The 17,500-nt window shown below is 42.4% G+C and overlaps 1 protein-coding gene across 2 annotated transcripts; it reads left to right on the top strand.

Moving 5' to 3' along the window:
- Nucleotides 1-143: 143 nt before the first annotated feature.
- On the top strand, nucleotides 144-17,035 carry ODF2 (outer dense fiber of sperm tails 2). 2 transcript variants are annotated; one of them, XM_058818194.1, is made up of 21 exons: nucleotides 144-301; nucleotides 994-1,072; nucleotides 1,737-1,905; nucleotides 3,072-3,188; nucleotides 3,818-3,994; nucleotides 5,164-5,330; nucleotides 6,355-6,484; nucleotides 6,773-6,904; nucleotides 7,692-7,766; nucleotides 8,411-8,482; nucleotides 9,049-9,165; nucleotides 10,033-10,218; nucleotides 10,504-10,613; nucleotides 11,286-11,421; nucleotides 12,019-12,129; nucleotides 12,308-12,412; nucleotides 12,960-13,118; nucleotides 13,977-14,077; nucleotides 14,611-14,773; nucleotides 15,099-15,224; nucleotides 15,963-17,035. In XM_058818194.1, the coding sequence occupies exons 3-21, from the start codon at nucleotides 1,798-1,800 to the stop codon at nucleotides 16,137-16,139; spliced, it is 2,469 nt and encodes an 822-aa protein (XP_058674177.1). In that variant the 5' UTR covers nucleotides 144-301; nucleotides 994-1,072; nucleotides 1,737-1,797; the 3' UTR covers nucleotides 16,140-17,035. The 2 variants fall into 2 exon arrangements, with proteins under 2 accessions (XP_058674177.1, XP_058674178.1); XM_058818195.1 differs by lacking the exons at nucleotides 144-301; nucleotides 1,737-1,905; nucleotides 3,072-3,188 and adding an exon at nucleotides 638-749.
- Nucleotides 17,036-17,500: the final 465 nt, after the last annotated feature.

Below are 17,500 nucleotides of genomic sequence, written 5' to 3'. Positions count from 1 at the left end.
GGGGGCGGTTACCACCGCTCAGGGCCGTTCGAATCGCCCAATGGTGGAGCCGCGGGGGGGACGCCGGCGACGGCGGCCGGGACCCTGCGGCCGCTCCTCCTGTGCCTGGTGCCTGCAAGGTGCCCACAACTCAGTCCACAGCCGCCCCTGCACCTCTCACCGCACTGATGGGGAACTGAAGTGGCTGCGGACCCCGCGCCCAGCTGCCTGGTGAGAGCGCCGAGCCCGCGGAGGGCAGGGCGGAGCGGGGGGCCTCGCCCTGTGGAGCGTCCCCTCAACGTGTGGGCGTTCCCTTGCCTCGGTGGGTGTCTCCTCAGCATTTGTGTATCCCCTCACTGTGTGAGTGTCCGCGCCCCGGGAATTATTCCTTCTTACCTGCCTTTCGGGCTCCTTCCTGCTGGCAGGCCAGCGGCAGCCGTCGGCCCCGGATAACGGCGCGGGCGGGCGTTGGGAGCTGCCGGGCCCGGCCAGTGAAGGCCTGCCCTGCTCGGGGCTGCGGGCAGCTCACGGCCCCCGGACCGCGGCTCTGCCAGCCTGGGGTGACCGCAGATTCCATGGAAAACCTGCGGAGATTGCGGGAGGAATGAATGGTTACGTGTGAGCCTTGTTGCTAAGGCGGGCACAGTGACGTTTGGACGTTTGGTTGTCACTCGTGGTGATTCAAAGGCTCTGTCAGTCCCTGCCCTGTTCCTGAAGTGAAGGAAGTGCTGCTGTGTTCTTTCAAAATTGGGGCTAGGATATGAAAGTTTGTAAGTGAATAATGCCATCATGTAATTGTACAAAACATTTCCACTGTTTAAAGCAATTTCCATTGCCAGTATGTTAGGAATTATAGTCTGGTCTTTCCTCATTCAGTGCTTTACAGAGTAAACTAGGGCACACTAACTTTTGTTTTTTGAGTTCATGTACTTGGTATTCTCTTAAATCAAAAGGAAGAGGATGTTAAGAAATTGGCATCTTTTCCTCTAAATAATTTTATTATTTCTGTAACAGGTGTTTCTCGCCTGACACCGAAGATAGTTCCTCTACACCCAAGGCTGTGCGCAGGAAAGCCAAGGGCTTGAAAAAAGCTGTAAGTAACTTTACTTAGGCTGACAATATCCTTTCTGCCAGAATCAGGTTAGTGCTGCTGGTGGCTTTGTGTAAGATTTGCAATTACATTATGCCTTTACATCAACTGAGGCTCCAAGATGATGATCTGAACCTTGTGTCTCTAGGCTTTTCTGTGTTGTGTCAGGTTATGGTTATATGTTTCTCTGGAGATTAAAGAAATGCTGTGATGCAATGGCTTTAAAGGATTTATGCTTAAAAAAGATGCTCAAAGTTAAGCACATATGAAGGAGCATGCAGGTTCAGGGTTCTAGGATGGATTGGTATGATGATTTCGTGATGGTTTTTCTTAACTTTTCAATTAATTCTCCTCCCTGCTTCAAATTTCTCTTTGTAATCAGATCTTGTTGGTTATGGGAACCCTTGATTTGCTCACTTGCTTTAAGACTTTGAACTTCAATGGTTCTTACGGACACCTGCTATTGATCCAGCTGTGTTTGATCTTCAGTAACCAGGTTAAAAGCAGAAAATACTGGAAGCAGAGGAATTGTTTGTGTTAATCCTGGCTTTACAGAAGAATAGAGTGAAGTTCAAAATGGCAGATGCTCCTGATAAAAAGCTCAAATGTTAACCAAGGCTGGCCACTGTTTCTCTCTGAACACTGAAGGAAATGTTGTTGTTTCCAGTTTCCGTATTCACAGGTTTCCCTTCATTGCATTTCCCTTTTCCATTTGTGGGAGAAGAGCCATGAAGAACCGTTGCTCATCTCCCCCTTTGCACGTCCATGTGGATGAAAACACCCCTGTCCATGTCCATATTAAAAAGGGGCAGAAAACCACACCTGCAAAATGCCAGGTAGGAGTGTGTACCTGGTTGGTTGTAAGGGCTGCAGAGAAGGTGAATGGCCCTAGAAGCATCACAAAATCTGCCAGGTCTGTTCTACTGTTGTGCTAGAGCTATGAGACTTCATTTCATATTCAGTGGTGAATTTGCAGTGACACATTTGCTATGTTGATTTGTTGAAAGATGATTTTGGTGTGATACAGAATTGCTTTTCATGTTCATGTGAGAAATGTTGCTTCCAATGTGATATCATTTTATTTCTTGGATGTGTGTGCTGATAATGTTTTCTGTTTGGCTTCATATCTGCTTTTAGGAGGAAAGCTTTGAGGAGAGGTAGTACTTAGGCATTTCAAGTAGCATCTTGATTGCATTAAAATAAATGTACTTAGAAAAAGAATCTTCATTCAGACCATCTTCTGGCATTAAGGACATTCTCTGTCCACTGAGTTCTGCAGCTAAGAAGAACTCTTCCCAGCCTTATCCACAGGAGGCACAAGGCAAAACTGAAGCTGAGGTTCTAGCTATCCCATATCCTCTTTTGTTGCTGGATATTTATGGAAAGTTGTTCTAAAAAGTTGATGGAAGTTGCTAGCTCATTCTTCCTTATCTGCAGACATCCTGTTCTAAGTCTTGTATTAATTCTGTGTTTGTTGCTAATGGCAAATTTCATAATGGGATGGAATGACAGTGAAAATAACAAGTCTTATGAATTAATTGCCAGTAGGGAATGTCTACAGCATCTGATTTTTCACTAAGGTTAGAATTATGCAAAAACACTTTAACTCTCCTTCAGATAGAACAGCTCAAGTTCAATACAAATAAATGTGGATCTTCTAGTTGACTACAGTAGGGAAAACACTTCCAGGGCTTTCCAAAATCAATCATGGTGTCAAATGATATATCTCCTTTTTTTGTGAGTTGAGTCTGGGATGGAGAGGGATCTCCCAGGGATCTGTCAGGTCCTACATCCAGCCATCCTGCCAGCTGAATGTGCAATAATCTTTCCTTCTGGCTGTTGTCACCTTCTTTTGGTGGCTGCTACCTCATCTCACCTGATGCATCCTGTGAAGCACTACTGATAGTTCTGTATTAATGATCTTTTGTTTGGTTTTGCAGCACTAAAAATTGCAAATGGTTCTTTAAGGCTCTGTAATTTGTTTTACTTTCTCTTCCTTTAGCAAAAGCACAAACAGAAATCTAAAGGGGACGGGGTGCGAGCCGTTCGGGTGAAAACTAAAGCCCCTTGGATACCCCCAGGCAAAACAAGCACTCGTGATACCATCTTGAAGTGGGAGGTACACCTGGTTTTGCTCTTTAAAACAAACTTTGAGGTTTAACCAAGGTTGAAGAGAGCAGTTGTGTAGTGAGAGAGTTGGGCAGATCTGAGAGAAGGCTACTGTCCCCTACCATCTATTTGAAGTGTCTTCTGGAAATCTTTTTCAATGTAAATCTTTTCCAATCTTTTTTAATGTAGAAAAACTGAGAATTCATAAACAGCCTGTGGCCATGCCTTTCTGTCTCTAGAAGCCAGACACAATTATTTTTTGTGATTTTACTGGTGCACTTCAAGATCTCATCTGGAGGCTCAGTGAGGGACTGCTGGTCTCAGTGTCTTCCAAAGCACAGAGTGTTTGTGTAGCATTGCATCATTTTTTCATTCTCATGGGTTGATAGTTTTGCCTGTTGTATTCCTGGCATTTCCTAGATGAGGATTTGAGCTTTGATTAGATTTTCTTCTTTTTCATTGTACTCTTTCTGCATTCTTGACCTTTCCCAGATGGAAAGAGAAGAGCTGTTTGTAAACAATATTTTTTTTTCTTTCCTAGCCTTGCTGCAGTGATGTGACCCAGTCTCTGTTTTTTGGCAGTGTCAGAATACTATTTATAATGTTATACTAAAAAAAATTATCCCCTTTATTCCCTAGAAAGAATCAGGTGGTCATCTAGGAGCTCTGCCTACCACTGAGTGTGACAGGATGCAGTCCGTAATGCGCCTCAGTGACCTCTCCACAGACGACGATGATCCCGCCTGCTGCAAAATTAACAAATATGAAAAGAAGATAGACAGCCTAATGAATATGGTGGGAACACTGAAAAAAGAGGTGAGGAGACAGTGGAAAGACCTGCTGACTCGGGCTTTGTAACTGATCCTTTGACAAGAGGAGGCTGGAGGCAGGTCTTGGTGCAATGGAAGGCTGCCCAGGCTGTTGGTAGCTTGCTTGAAAATAAATTGAATTGTTTAGAATAGCTGAACTATCCTAGTGAGAATTCACTAAGCCACATTATGAAACATTTAAAAATATTATAAAATTAATAAGATATTGGTGTGCTTTAGGTTCCAAGTAATCTCTCCTGCCCAAGCCCAAAATCTGAAAACTGATGACTACAGAAAGTGAAGAATACAATGCATTGATGTTTTATTGTCAAAAAAATCCCCTTATTCAATGAAATTGTTTCTTCAGTGAAATTGAATAACAGAATGCATTGATGTTTTATTGTATAAAAAATTCCTTTATTCAATGAGATTGTTTCTTCTGATTCAGTTTTAAAAATGTGCAGCCCAGTGATGTTGTGTTTTCCAGATAAATAGGCTCTTATGTACTTGACACCACTTAAAAATACGTGGGAGATGTTCCCAACTCTCATAAGATGCATCATGATGGGCGTAAACTGCATTCTTAAGATTGAGTTAACACTCAGAGTGGCAAATTCTGTATTATTATTTTACTCAAAGCTACATGGGCATCAAATCAGTGAACAAGAATAGGATTTGAGGATAGGAATTCTTACATCAAGCATTTTCCATTTTATTTATGCTATGAAATTTAATGGAATTACTTGCATGATTATAAAACAAAAATCAACTTTAGAACCACAGAATCATTAAGAATCACAGAATGAACTAGGTTGGAAAGACCTCTGAGATCATCAAGTCCAACCTATGACCTTAACACCTCCTCATCAACTAAAGCATGGCACTGAGTGCCATGTCCAGGCTTTTTTAAAACTTATCCAGGGATGGTGACTCCACCACCTCCTTGGGCAGCCCTTTCCAATACCTGACAGCCCTTCCTGTGAAGAATATCCCCTGACACAGCTTGAGGCCGTTTCCTCATGTCCTGTCACTTGTCACCTGGGAGGAGATAGATACTTAATTTTTTTTTATAGTTTCAGTAAGTTAATTGACTATGAGTGGTTCACTGATTTGGGATGTGGATTCTGTGTAACGCTTCCAAAGCCCCTGGTTTAAGTTTTATTCCAATATCTTCAGGTCAAGATGCAGCAAATGGAGGAACAGGAGGAAATCACAAAGCGTCTCCTGGAGGAACAGAAGGAAGAACTGAATGAGATGACACAGGAGCTGGTAGAAACAGAGAATGAGAACTCGCGGCTCCGGCGCAACATTGAGCGTATAAAGGAGGAGAAGGACCTGACTGTGTAAGAAAGCTTCACTTCTCACTGTTCTGAACTTGTGGTATCCACAGGCACCTCCCTTCTTTACTGCTGACATGATATGAGGTTGTAGCTGCTGCTGAAGAACTGATGCACTTGGATTTTTTGTCACCTTTTAGAAGGGGGTTCCAGGTGGCAATAGCTGCAGAGAAGGGCTCTAGCATGATTTTTGGAATGGGAAAATATCCCTACTTTGAGAGAGACCTGAGAGCAGTTGGCTTGTGTGGAGGGTCAGCCTAGCCCTGCCATTAGTATTTTGAAGATTAAGGGATTCTGCTTGAATTGTGATGATATTGGTAGAACAATAAATGAATACACATGGAGCTGAAAACTAAAAGAGAATTTTTTACCTTTCTAAAAATCATACGGAGCCAGGAGTGACAGCCTCTGAGAGGACTGAACCATAGGCTTTTTTTCTTAGTAATCCTGAAGATCTGCAAGTCTGACATTTTTGCATCTACTTTATATCTAAAGAATTAGTGAAGTTTGTGTCTCCAGGGGGACATTAGTGTTTTAGGAGAGTTAGTTTTAATTTTCCTTAAGATATATCACTTGGAAGTTAATACTTTCCGTTCCTTTCTCAGAAAACTCTAGGAATGTTTCTAAGATTACAAGTGCTGGCTAAAAACGTTGAGCTGCATATCTTGGTGTGCTCTTCTGTTTTTTTGTTTGGCCATTTGGAGTCCTATTTCTGGTGTGGCATAAGTGCCCAGGAAAAGCACAGCATTGTGTTTTGGGTTTAGCAGTGTGCTCACTTTTGTATAAGCCTGATTTGTCCCCTCTAAATGTCATAGCTGTGATCTTAGCAAGCTCCTGGTGCCTGCTTACTGCCTTTTCTCAAAGCAGCTTCCACACTGATAGAGGGTAGATCTTAAGCAGTTTTTGTTTAGAGCTTTTATCCGCTGATTTGAGCTTTTTATTAATTTTAACTCAATCAACTCTATATCAACAGTGGCTGGTAAAGCTGCCAAAGCTTCTTGTTCCTCTGATGGCTGAATTCTCCTTGCAGGCTACAGAAAGAATGCTTGCAGCAGGAGAAGGAATGTTTGATGAGCAAGCTGAGTGAAGCAGAAAGGGATGGAGCTGCAGCTGCCAGACAGATCCATGCCCTGAGAAATACCATTGGGAGACTCAACATTGTAGGCATCCCTTTTTGTTTGTGCCTTTTGTCCTGCTATATGGATGTCTTAAAAAAGTAATGTTATAGTTGCCAATCCAGTAAAATCTAAGGAAAAGTGGAGGAATTTAACCACCCTTAAGGTTCGGTTTTAAAGTGGGGTATTTACTTCCAGTTACCTTCTGCAGAGAAGTGAACAATTACATCATTTTGTTTATGTTTTGTGGGTTTCGAGTTTCTGTGTTTTGTTTTTCTCATTCCTTTCTTTATTTTTGTTTCTTCATTTGTTTGTTTAATGTTTTTCCTTCAGGAGAAGCACATGAGCAGCACAGATATAAATGCTCTAACGAGGCAAAAAGAGCTGCTGCTTCAGAAGTTGAGCACCTTTGAGGAAACTAACCGCACACTCCGAGAACTTCTTGCAGAGCATCAGTCTCGGGAGGTGAGAACTGCTGGGTGTGGAACCTGGCTGATTACAGGAGGCTGTGTTGTCTCATGGGCTGGAAGGGAATTTTGAGTTTGTAATCTTTCAATTCTTTATCTCTGCCTAATTCATAGAGTAAAACTAGCTTTTCTGCTCTGAGGATGGTTGAGCCTCTAAGTCTTTGACTGCATTAAAAAGTTCAGGCCCTGTTGTGTTGCCAGCTGTCTCCTCTGGATATGGCTGTATCTGCTGATCCTGCTGGTCTCAAACGCTGCTGTTGCTGGAGTCTGAGGACTTGATATGGCCTCAACTAATGGGAGCCTATAGATATTCAGAACTTTCATTTTGTGGGCTCTGAGGGCAACAGAAGCAATTCTATGCTGCACGTACAGAACCATTCTCTACTGTTAATAAGACCAGTAGAAAAATGAAATTTCTGGTTTTTCTGTAGTTGATATTCCATTTCAGCAAAAGCAGGCTGGTGGTAACAGTTACCTCAGCCATCAGTGAGATTGGATAAAAGGTCTGAATTCTTCCACATGACTTTCCCAGAGTAGTGGGAGAGTTCAGAATGATCTTATATTGCCATCATGCTTTTTATTTTAATCTTTGGCTGGGAAGTGGAAGAGCTTTCTGAGCTGGATACTGATACGTGAAATATTTTGTGAGTGTGATGTTTCTGTGTATCTTCTAAGAATTGCTGCTGCAGCTGGGAAGAAGTAGTTGATTTTCCCAGTTCCATTTAAAGAACCTGTATAAAATTGACTTTTTAGTTAACAATTTTTCTCATGCATTTATTTTGTAGAAAGATGCCCAGAAGGTTATGGATCGACAAGCAATGCTGCTGAAAAGGCTGGCTGACATGGATGCAGAGAATATGGTAAGCAAACCACAATCTCTCATTTCTTTAATGCTACAGCAGAGAGATCTAAAATGACAAGCCCTTCTTTGTCTTATATTACACTGTCAAATCTTACTCTAGTGCCTTTTAGGTCAATAAAATAATTATTTGAGCTTTTGTGGCAATCAGAGTTACTACATTGCTCCTCTGGTTAACAACCTGCATTTAAATATGGGTAGAGTTTCACTGCCTTCGAAATATGGGGACTTAGAATGGGAATAATTCTGTGTATTGGGCTCTGTCACTGAATGAGTTACCTGAATGAGTGCCAGTTTTTTGTTAATTTCCTTCTCTGCAAACTGAGACAAGAGTTCTTGCATTTGCAGAAGCTACAAAACTTGCTGTGAGACATAGGTAAATGCCCTTTTTAGTCTGTGGAGTGTATATGGTCCTGACTGGATATCCTGTGCCCCGTTGCACAAATGTACGTGTATCCCTTTTCCTTCCTGCTTGAGTAGAATGCATCCTGTTTTTGTGGGGAAGAGGATGCTGTTGTTGTGGACAACAGGCCATGCCACAGATCAGGTGGTCTTGACAGGGAGGCAGTTACACCTTTTGCCTTCTACCTGCCATCCTAAATGTGTTTGTTCCTGAAATCTGCATGTTTGTTTGTTTTTTTCCAGCAACTTCAAATCAGGCTTCAGGGAAAAGAAAAAGAAGTGGAAACCCTCACACTTCAAATAGTGGCAGAAAAGGTAATTTTGTTTTTCTGTTTTTCCCTCAGTTTTCTACTTTTCAGTTCTGTAAAACCCCAGGCAGTCCAAAAGATGAGGTTGTTTGCAGACTGCTGTTTTGAGATCAGATGACCAGCTTGCTTGTAAAACTAGGCAGATACCAATACTCACACTATTGTGGGTTCCATATTCTGTTAATAAGACACCTCTGACAGGGATGGATAGGTAGAATTCTCTTTGCTTGGACACTGAATTGCCATTCTGTTTAAGGTCCTGTTTGTTCCCAATGGCAAATTCCAATCTGTTCCTTAGTTTAGAAAGTAAAGGGGGAATGCAGTGGAAGAGATCAGCTATGAAGGATATTTTGCTCTAGAATATACCTTTCATGCCAGTCCTTCACATGTGTTGTAAAATAAATGGCTGCTCATTTGTTCCCTTGTTGTTGGACTGAAAAGCTGTGAGAGTCCACCTGGAGGTGGCTGGAGATCATTCAGTGAAGAAATCTGAGCTTACTACTGCATATTACAAAGTGTTCCTTCTATTAGCTTGTTGAGTAAATCACATTTGTCTTGTTCTTGCTTATCTAGGAACAGGCAAAGAAAGCCTTTGAACTTGCCAGATCCCTGGAGTCTGTGAAGGCCCATTTACAAGCCCAGCTGAGGAGCAGAGAAGCTGAGAATGACCGTCTGGTTGCACAGCTGCAGGTATGGCTGCCCTGCTCCCTGGGGATTGTCTCTTCCTTTGCTCCCATGGACTGAATTCACTCACAAGGGGAGGAGCAAAAGCTTCTTACAGAGTCTGGTTGACTGAAATATTGGCTGGTGATGTTTATTGCATAAACACACAGTGTGATTTTCAAATTAAATAAGAAAAGAGAAATCTTTTAACTTTTGAGGCCTGAGGCAAGATCTTAGCCTTAAGGTCTATGTGCATTAATTAGATTTTCTTTTTTTTAAGTTAGTTGCTCCATAATTATTGAAAAGATGGCTTTGGTTTAGTCAAGCATCAAGACAAACTGAAACTATTTAATTTGATTTTTTGGAAAAATGCTGTGCCAGTTTGATCACCCTCATTAATCTGTTCTCCAGTATAAATGAGGAGGAGAAAGTTCCTCTGGTGTATTTTGATTAGACTTTTATATTTAGCATATGTTGGGATGATGTTACAAGGAACATAAACGTGGTAATAGTTTAAAGGAGCTTTAATCTGTTCTAGTAAGAGGTGCATAAAGCAACATTATAATATGCATACATTTCATGAATAAAAAGAATTTTCTCAGGTAGATCAAAAGACTGTTACAGTATTTATATTGGTCAGGAGAGAAATCAGTATTTTAGGAAGCAGTTTATGAAAGAAGAAGACTCCTGGAAGAAAAGGAAGATGTCATGCTGCCATCTCTTTCAGCATTTAGACAGGGTTGTGTAGATGAAACCTGACTGCAAATACCTCCAGACTGAACACTGGGGATTTGTGCCTGGTTCTCATCACCATTTCTAGGAAATTATTTGCTGCTTTGGGTTTGCAGGTGTAATATGTGCATTAATCCATATTGTGGTTTTGTTCCCTTGCAGAATATGGAGATCAGTGAAAATCACACTAAGGGAGAGATGGACTGTCTTCTGGAGCAGCTGCAAGACCTGAGGTGCAAAGCAGAGAGTGATAAAGAGGCCCTGAAGAAAGCAGTTCGTGCACAGAAAGAGCGGGCGGAGCGGAGTGAGGATTATGTGCAGAAACTGACTGCCCAGCTAGCAGAAAAGGTACCTGCTGGAACAGGAGGAGCCTAGTTTGAGGTCATGATTTTAAATTCTTGACTTCTAGTAGCAGCCCTGGGGAGAGTCTTTTCTCTCAACTAATGAAATTTATTTCTGTCTTGATGCCATGGCCCATTTATGCCAAGTTTAGAACAAATCCAGTTTGCTCAGCTGTCGCTGTTTTCACTGCATGTCCTAAGTTAAGGGCATTTCTGTATATTGTCTGCATATCTCACACCAGTGATGATTTTGCCTTACTTTTTTCTCTCTTGTATTTCCCCTGTCTGACAGGAAAGTGCTATTGCTGAGGCCCAGTGCAATCTTGAGGCCTGGAGGAATCGCTGCAGCAAAGCCATGAAGGAGAAGGATGACCTTGAACTGGAAGTTGTTACACTGAACAGGTTAGAGAAGCCTGAGTGGGGATGAGTTCAAAGTTCAAGGGTAATTTAATTGAAAAATAGCATTGAAATGAATATTTTAATTGGATTGCTTGTAAATAACCAAGCAAAATCAGCACTGGCTAAGGGCTAGAGCAGAGTTTGAAGAGGTGGAGAGAGATATGTGGCTTCTGCTGCTGCCTTGCCACAGCAAAGGCAGACTCTTTAAGCTTTGCTGACTCTTAAAACTGTTCTTTTGCCATTTTGTAATGCTTTGAATTAAGATTATTTTTGTTTTGAGATCTTTTTGAATAACTGTAATGGAAGATATGAAAAGACCTAAGTAGTATAGTTGATGCCAGTTTTGTTGTGAAGGTAAATAAATATGTTGGTATCACTGCAGTACAGGTGTTGCTGCAGGGAAAATTAGGTAGGTATGAGGTGAGAGAGACAAATCTTTATCCTGTTCATCTTTGAGACAATTCATTTGCACTCCAGGGGGACAATTCCAGTGAATTTCCAGGAGGTATAAAAAGATTGAAATAGTCAAATAGTGTTAACAGAGAGGTGTGCATACATGACTGGAGAAGGAAGATGAAAGGATAGGGAAAAGCTATGTTCCTGAAGCTGGTTTTCAAAGGTTAGGAGCCTTACTCTTCTTGTCACTTAAGGATTAATTTTCTTTCTGTGTGGCAGCCGTGTTGCAGACCTGACGGAACAACTGGCAAGGATCCAGGAACAGACACGGGACGAAAACGAAGCTTTGGTGGATAAACTACAGCAACTGACTGGAGAGAACAGTGCTTTGAAGAAAGACAATGAAAAACTGAAGGTCAGTGACTCTAAGGGTTTGAAGATGAAATGCTAGGAGGAAAAGAAGGTGGAATTATAACAACTTGCTTGGCCACTTAGGACAGAGTCAAATTTCACCCATTGTTCCTGTACAGTTTAAACCAGTTCATATAACCTGACTGGGACAGGGCCAGTGTGCTGGGAGCAGACACAGAGAGTGTACATACTGAGGGAGCTGTGTTCCTTCCATGTTTTGGCTACAAGTATCTCCAACTACTGTTTCATCTAGCTGGGATCTTGAATCTTGTCCTTACACCTTCATGCTGCTGACCAGAGAACAAACAGCTGTTGTAGCTTATACAGAGAGAATGGTAATCTCCAGAACAACAACAAAAAAAAATGACTGGCATATTTATTCTGTTGTCCTTTACCATGAGTGATCTTGTGGGTGACCTACATCTTTTTTCCATCCCAAACCTCTGTGCTCTGCTGATGTAAATTTGGCAGTCTATTGAAGTGTGGAAAGTTTTGGCAACTTGCATGGACAAAACTGTATTTTCTTAGTCTAGGCATCATTAGATAGCTCACATGTCAGGTACTTCCAAGCACTCAATGGAAGATGCTTTCTTTTTCTCAGGCTGCTCTGATTTCAATGGAGGACAAACTGAACCAGGCACAGATGGAATTGCAACATCTCCAGAACTCTGTCAGGAGCTACGAAGGGTTGATTGAAACCTACACGGCACAGGTAGGTCTCAGAACCTTCAGCCCTTGCACAAAGGTGTTTTCTCCTTCCTCTGTGGCTTATTCTGTAATGCCTTAGCTATTGCCAGCTGGAGCAGTTTCAATTACTCCAAGGCATTGCAAACATGTGTTGAAAACTATTTATAACAGATGAAGTCTGGGGTCTTTTTTTGAATGTCCAGGCGCAGATGGCCAGAAAGGAGGCAGATGAGCTGGCAGCAAGACTGGAGAAGTGTGAAAAAGAGAACGAGACCTTAAGGGATGAAATGAACAGGGAGATTGAAGAGGTAACTATCCCTCTAAAGACATGTTGTAGACATTCAGAGGTCTTAGTGTTCTGAGTCTAGTGAAAAACAGCTGGGAATAGGAAATAAAAGGCTTATCTTGCCTTTTTCTCAGGACTTGTTCAATGGGTTTTGCAGAATGAACATTTAGCAGCTTCTTTCTGACTATATGGCATTGTTCAGAGGTGTATAAATTATTTAGTGTGTCCTTTGCTGCAGAAATAGTGGTTTTGAACAGTGGATTAGATAGGTTACACCATTATCTAATGTGGAACAGCTGACCTCAGAAGCAGAGCTTGTATTTCCAGTAAAATTGAAGCCCACAATCCAAAATACTCCTTCTTACACAATCCATGGGGAATTTCAGATCCTAAGTGAAAGCTTTTTGGAGCAGGAAAAGACCTTAGGCTTTGAACTCCAGCACTGGCCAAATATCCACACAGTGTCATCATGGTTGTGGACTAACAAAGCTTAATTGAAGTTGAGAATTTTTTTAGTCTTGATCCTATGAACATTTGAAAGTTCCTCACCTTCTCTTCCTTAATTACAGACTCGTCAGAAGTTCCAGAGCCAGCTTGCTGAACTGGAGAAGCTGCCTGAGATCCTGAAGTACACTGAGACACAGCTGGCCGAGTGCCATCAGCAGCTGATGTGTTACGAGAAGAAGAACGGGGACCTGTGTGACATGATTTCAGATCTCCGTCAGCTGGTAAGGGACTGGCAGAAAGTACCCGTACCAGTGCAGAGCTCTGCGAAATCAGATTGAGTTCTAATCACGGCAAGGTTCAAACTTCGGCTCTGTTCTCGTCTCTTTTTGAAAAGATTAAACGTGCACTGCAAAATAAAGGTGTGTGCCATGTCTTTGTGCAAGAAATTAGCGGCTTTGCTGGTAGCATTCCTTGACATTTGAAAGGTTTCTCATCCCTTGGGGCAGATGGGACTTGTTAGCAGCCATGGCAGCACTTGCTAATGCCAGCCCTTGTTTCTGTTATCTCATCCTCTTGTCAACTTCCCCTCCTGTAGTTTTCTGGTGATGGTGCTGGCCCAACTATTTTCTCACTCTCATTTCAGGTGCTTTTCCCAGTTTCTGTTTTTTGTTCCCAGAAAGACTGTGTGTAAGTATTGCAGGACAATTTCAAACAGGGATGACATCTACAGCTGTGCCTCACAACAGCACATGATCTCTGTCTGACCACTTTAGTCTGCTTGGTTTGGAATTATAACCCTCCCTGGTGTTTCAGGCTCTGATGCTGTTGTGGGCTGCTGGCATGTTTGTGGCTGCTGTCCTTGTGTGTGTGCTTGGTTTGTAGCTGCTGCTCTACATGCAGGAATTTACAGGCCTGTTTTTTCTTTTGCAGTACAGATGAGTTTTCCTACACCTTCCCAGACTGTAACTGGAAGCATCAGCAAAATGGATCTTTAGTTCTATCCATGGTTCCCTTTCTGAAGCTCTCCAGAAGTTATGAATGGAGCATATTTCCTTCTGAGAGCTGCATATGTTTTAGATGGCTGGACATGTGTGTGTGTAGTGACTGCTCTGTGAAGTAATTAATTCCTATAATTTTAGATTGACCTCCAGGGGGACAAAATGGAGATGACAAGAGAGAGATATCAGTCTGCCCAAGAGGAGAAAAAGCAACTCACCTTGAAGGTGGAGGAGCTGGAAAGGTTAGAAATAGTAGGCTCTCTTGCTTTTTTAACCTTCCATTTCCATTGTTTTTACAGGGGATTGAAACAGCTTCAGTCTTGTTCCAGTTCCCCACATGCCTCCAGGATTCTGTGCATTTGCCTATCCCACAAGGTTCTCTAATCTGTAGCTATCCACTGAGAGTTATATGCTTTTGCAGCAGCACCTGTTGTGAATGTTGTTAGACAGGATGATGGCTTAGAGAGCAAAGAAATGAGCTCATTGTCCAATCTAGCCTGGCAATTCTGAGGTTCCTAGATACTACAGTATTTTTACCTATGTTTATGCATTTCTTTTAGTGCCAATGTCTCAGAAAATGCAGGTATATGGGTACTCTGTTGGTCCTTCAATATTGGAAATTTTGATTTGAGGACTGGAGAACATTTCCTGGGGCTCTCACCTTTCAAGCGGGAATAGAATCTATTACCAGAGGAGTCAGGACCTGACAAGAGGCAGAATGAAACACACTCCATTTAAAATGAATAGGTTTCCTTCCCTTATTGTCTTAAACTAGAAAACTAGAATCCACGAGTGCCCAGAACATAGAATTCCTTCAGGTCATAGCAAAACGCGAGGAGTCGATCCACCAGTGTCAGCTGCGGCTGGAGGAGAAGAGCCGTGAGTGCAGCTCCCTGGCACGCCAGCTGGAGATGGCCATTGAGGATGCCAAAAGACAAGTGAGTCATTTTTCATGGTTGTGAATTCACCCAAAGCTACCCAGGCTGTGAAAGGGGAACAGTGAGAAAGCTGAAAATATCTTCTCAGCTTATGATCAAACCCAGTAAAATCATCATGTTCAGTGAAATACAAATAATGCGCTGCTGCTATTTGTCAGCACTGTTGAAGAACTGAACTTGGTTTACAACAGAGAAAAGCACAAGACTGAGCTGCTGTTTATGTATGAGAGTGTGTCAGTTAAACTTTAAAGGGGTTGTGGGCAATGGGTAGGGAAAAAACATTCTTCCATAGACATTCCTCTAACAAAGTTGTTGTTCTGTGTAGGTGGAACAAGCTCGAGAACGAGCAGTCTCCAGAGAGAGGGCAGCCCAGTCCAAGGTGTTGGATTTGGAGACCCAGCTGAGCAGGAATAAAACAGAGCTGAACCAGTTGCATCGGAGCAAAGACGATGTGAGTGGCTTGTGGGGGATAGTCCTGCTGTACTGGTGGTGCCCTGGCAACAATTGGATTCCATAAATTATCCTGTGGATGTGCTGCTGAAGGCATGCAGAGCTGTGCCTGAATGTGATGTGCTGTTGTGTGTGTCCATGGATGTGTGACATAGGACTTGTCACTAGTTCAGGATTGCGTAGTAAGTGATAGGCAGGTTGGAGTACGAGGATGTGAGTGAACTGGTGTAAAGTTATGTGTGTGTAAGAAAAGAATCAGACTTTCCTTGTGTTCAAAGTAGATTTGCACCAGGTATTGTGGACAGATTTCAATTTCATTTCACCTGTATCAGAGAGAGTGCAGTCCCCCTTTTAGATGAAAGGATTTCTTCTAGAGGACTGGCAATCTTTTGTCCTGTCCTATTTACCTTGCTTCCTTGCTTTAGTTTTACTTGGAATTGTGTTAGCTGATGGATCAGGTCAAGTTCCTTTTCAGAAAAGGGTGTGTTTCATTCCTGGTAACTACAGCTAACACGTTTTAAAAGCCCAACTGATAAGCCACATTATCTCCTGCTTTTATCAGCTGATTGCTGAATGGAGTTGAGAACTAGCAGAAATTATAAATATCACAGCACCATCTATGGTAATGTCATCTCGAGCTGTGCTAATTCTGGCTCTCCTCAGCACTTTGGGGGAAGAGTTTAACAGGAACAGGGTGAGTGTTGCTGCCTTTCAGCCGGATTTTTGCTCCCCTGTGCAGGCAGAGCGCCGATACGAGAGCCGCCTCCAGGACCTGCGGGATCGGCTGGAGCAGTCGGAGAGCACCAACCGCAGCATGCAGAACTACGTCCAGTTCCTCAAGTCTTCCTACGACAACGTTTTTAGGGAATGTCCTTTACTGGGCTCCTCCCTCAGCCCCACTCGCTCTCTTCTCTGAGAGCAATGCTTTCCTTGCACCTTTTTTAAGCACACAGAAGCTTTGTTTCAAAAGCCATATTGATTTAGAAAACTAAATGGCATTTTAGGGTCACTGCGGGGAGATGTTTTTATTGCAGAGTGACAAAATAAAATTGTGTTGGCATCTGATCAAAATGTGGGGTATCAGACAATATCAGCATTACTGGTTTGGTGCTGGAGGTTGGTGTTACACCATAAACTGAGCCCCAAAACCAGGTGGTTTTACATATAATGGAAAAGATCCTTTTTCTCCTGTTAGGTCATGATGGTTTCAGCTCTTAAAACCTGTCAGAGGATTGTTGAGTGTGTTAATTCTTGTAAGAGCTCTCTTCGTGCCTCACTTCTCATTCAGTTGCACTGTTGGGGAGATCATATGGGGGTTTTTTAAAATATTTTTTTTATACTGTCAGTGTGATGCTGAAAATAACTGAGGTGCCTGGGCTCTACACTCACAAGAGATAGTCTCCTGCATAACCACAGTGTTTGTAACAATTTTATACCAGAAATTATGAGTTTGGCTTGGTTTTTTATACTTGATTCTTATATAATCCCTGATCCTTACCTTTATTTGTGAGAGTGATGCTAATGTTGCTTTACTCATCTTACCCTGATTTTCTGATCCTGACTATACCCACCCAGGACTGAGCCAAAACAATTAAATTTGAAGGAAATCAGTGTCATTTCATTTGGGATCTTGGTGCAAATGCCATGTGAGTTCTGGGGGTGTGTGAAATCCTGACTTTGCCTTAAGCCAACTAAGGAGCAGCTGGAGATACTCAACTTCATCAAATTCTCCTGCATCTTCTGGAAAATCGGGTCTTTTGTGTTTCAAGTCTCTGAAGTCCGTGTGCTCTCCATTTTTCTACTAAATGGCTCTTAGGGGGACAAAAATAAACCTTGTTTTTATTTTTCTCTCTTTTGGTATCCTATTTATATGCTGTGTGATATGGTCACTGGCAGTATTTGCCATGAAAGTTTTCTAAACTAATCAGGTTTTCGAAAGATCTGTAATTGTGCGTGTTTAACAATTTAAAAATCCCAGAAGTGCTGTGGGAGAAACCGATAAACTACATTTTAATTGGTTATGGTGGGGATTTCATCTTTAGGTGCTGTGAAGCTGGAAAAGCAAACACATCCCAGAGCTGTTGGTGCAGGCAGCTGAATTCCAAACTATTTCTGTGGTTCACGGATGGAGCTTTCCCTCTGCTTCTGCAGCACAAGGCAGCTCTGGGCAAGAACACACAGAATAAATGGGAAATCGGTGAAGCCGCGGCTGTTTCCCGGCCCGCTCCTTAGCGCAGCGCTGCCGGGGGCGGGACTCGAACCCGCGGCCGCGGGGAG

Source organism: Ammospiza caudacuta, chromosome 21 (genome assembly GCF_027887145.1).
Source record: "Ammospiza caudacuta isolate bAmmCau1 chromosome 21, bAmmCau1.pri, whole genome shotgun sequence".
NCBI classification, from domain to species: domain Eukaryota; kingdom Metazoa; phylum Chordata; class Aves; order Passeriformes; family Passerellidae; genus Ammospiza; species Ammospiza caudacuta.
Note: the sequence above shows the minus strand (reverse complement) of the source record. Positions and strands in the feature narration are given on the sequence as shown.

Bases quoted from the DNA above. Each gene is read 5' to 3' on its own strand.
- ODF2 (XM_058818194.1), top strand. From the start codon at position 1,798: ATGAAGAACCGTTGCTCATCTCCCCCTTTGCACGTCCATGTGGATGAA. The intron at 10,614-11,285 runs GTTAGAGAAGCC...TCTGTGTGGCAG, and splicing joins GAAGTTGTTACACTGAACAG to CCGTGTTGCAGACCTGACGG. The intron at 12,413-12,959 runs GTAACTATCCCT...CCTTAATTACAG, and splicing joins TGAACAGGGAGATTGAAGAG to ACTCGTCAGAAGTTCCAGAG.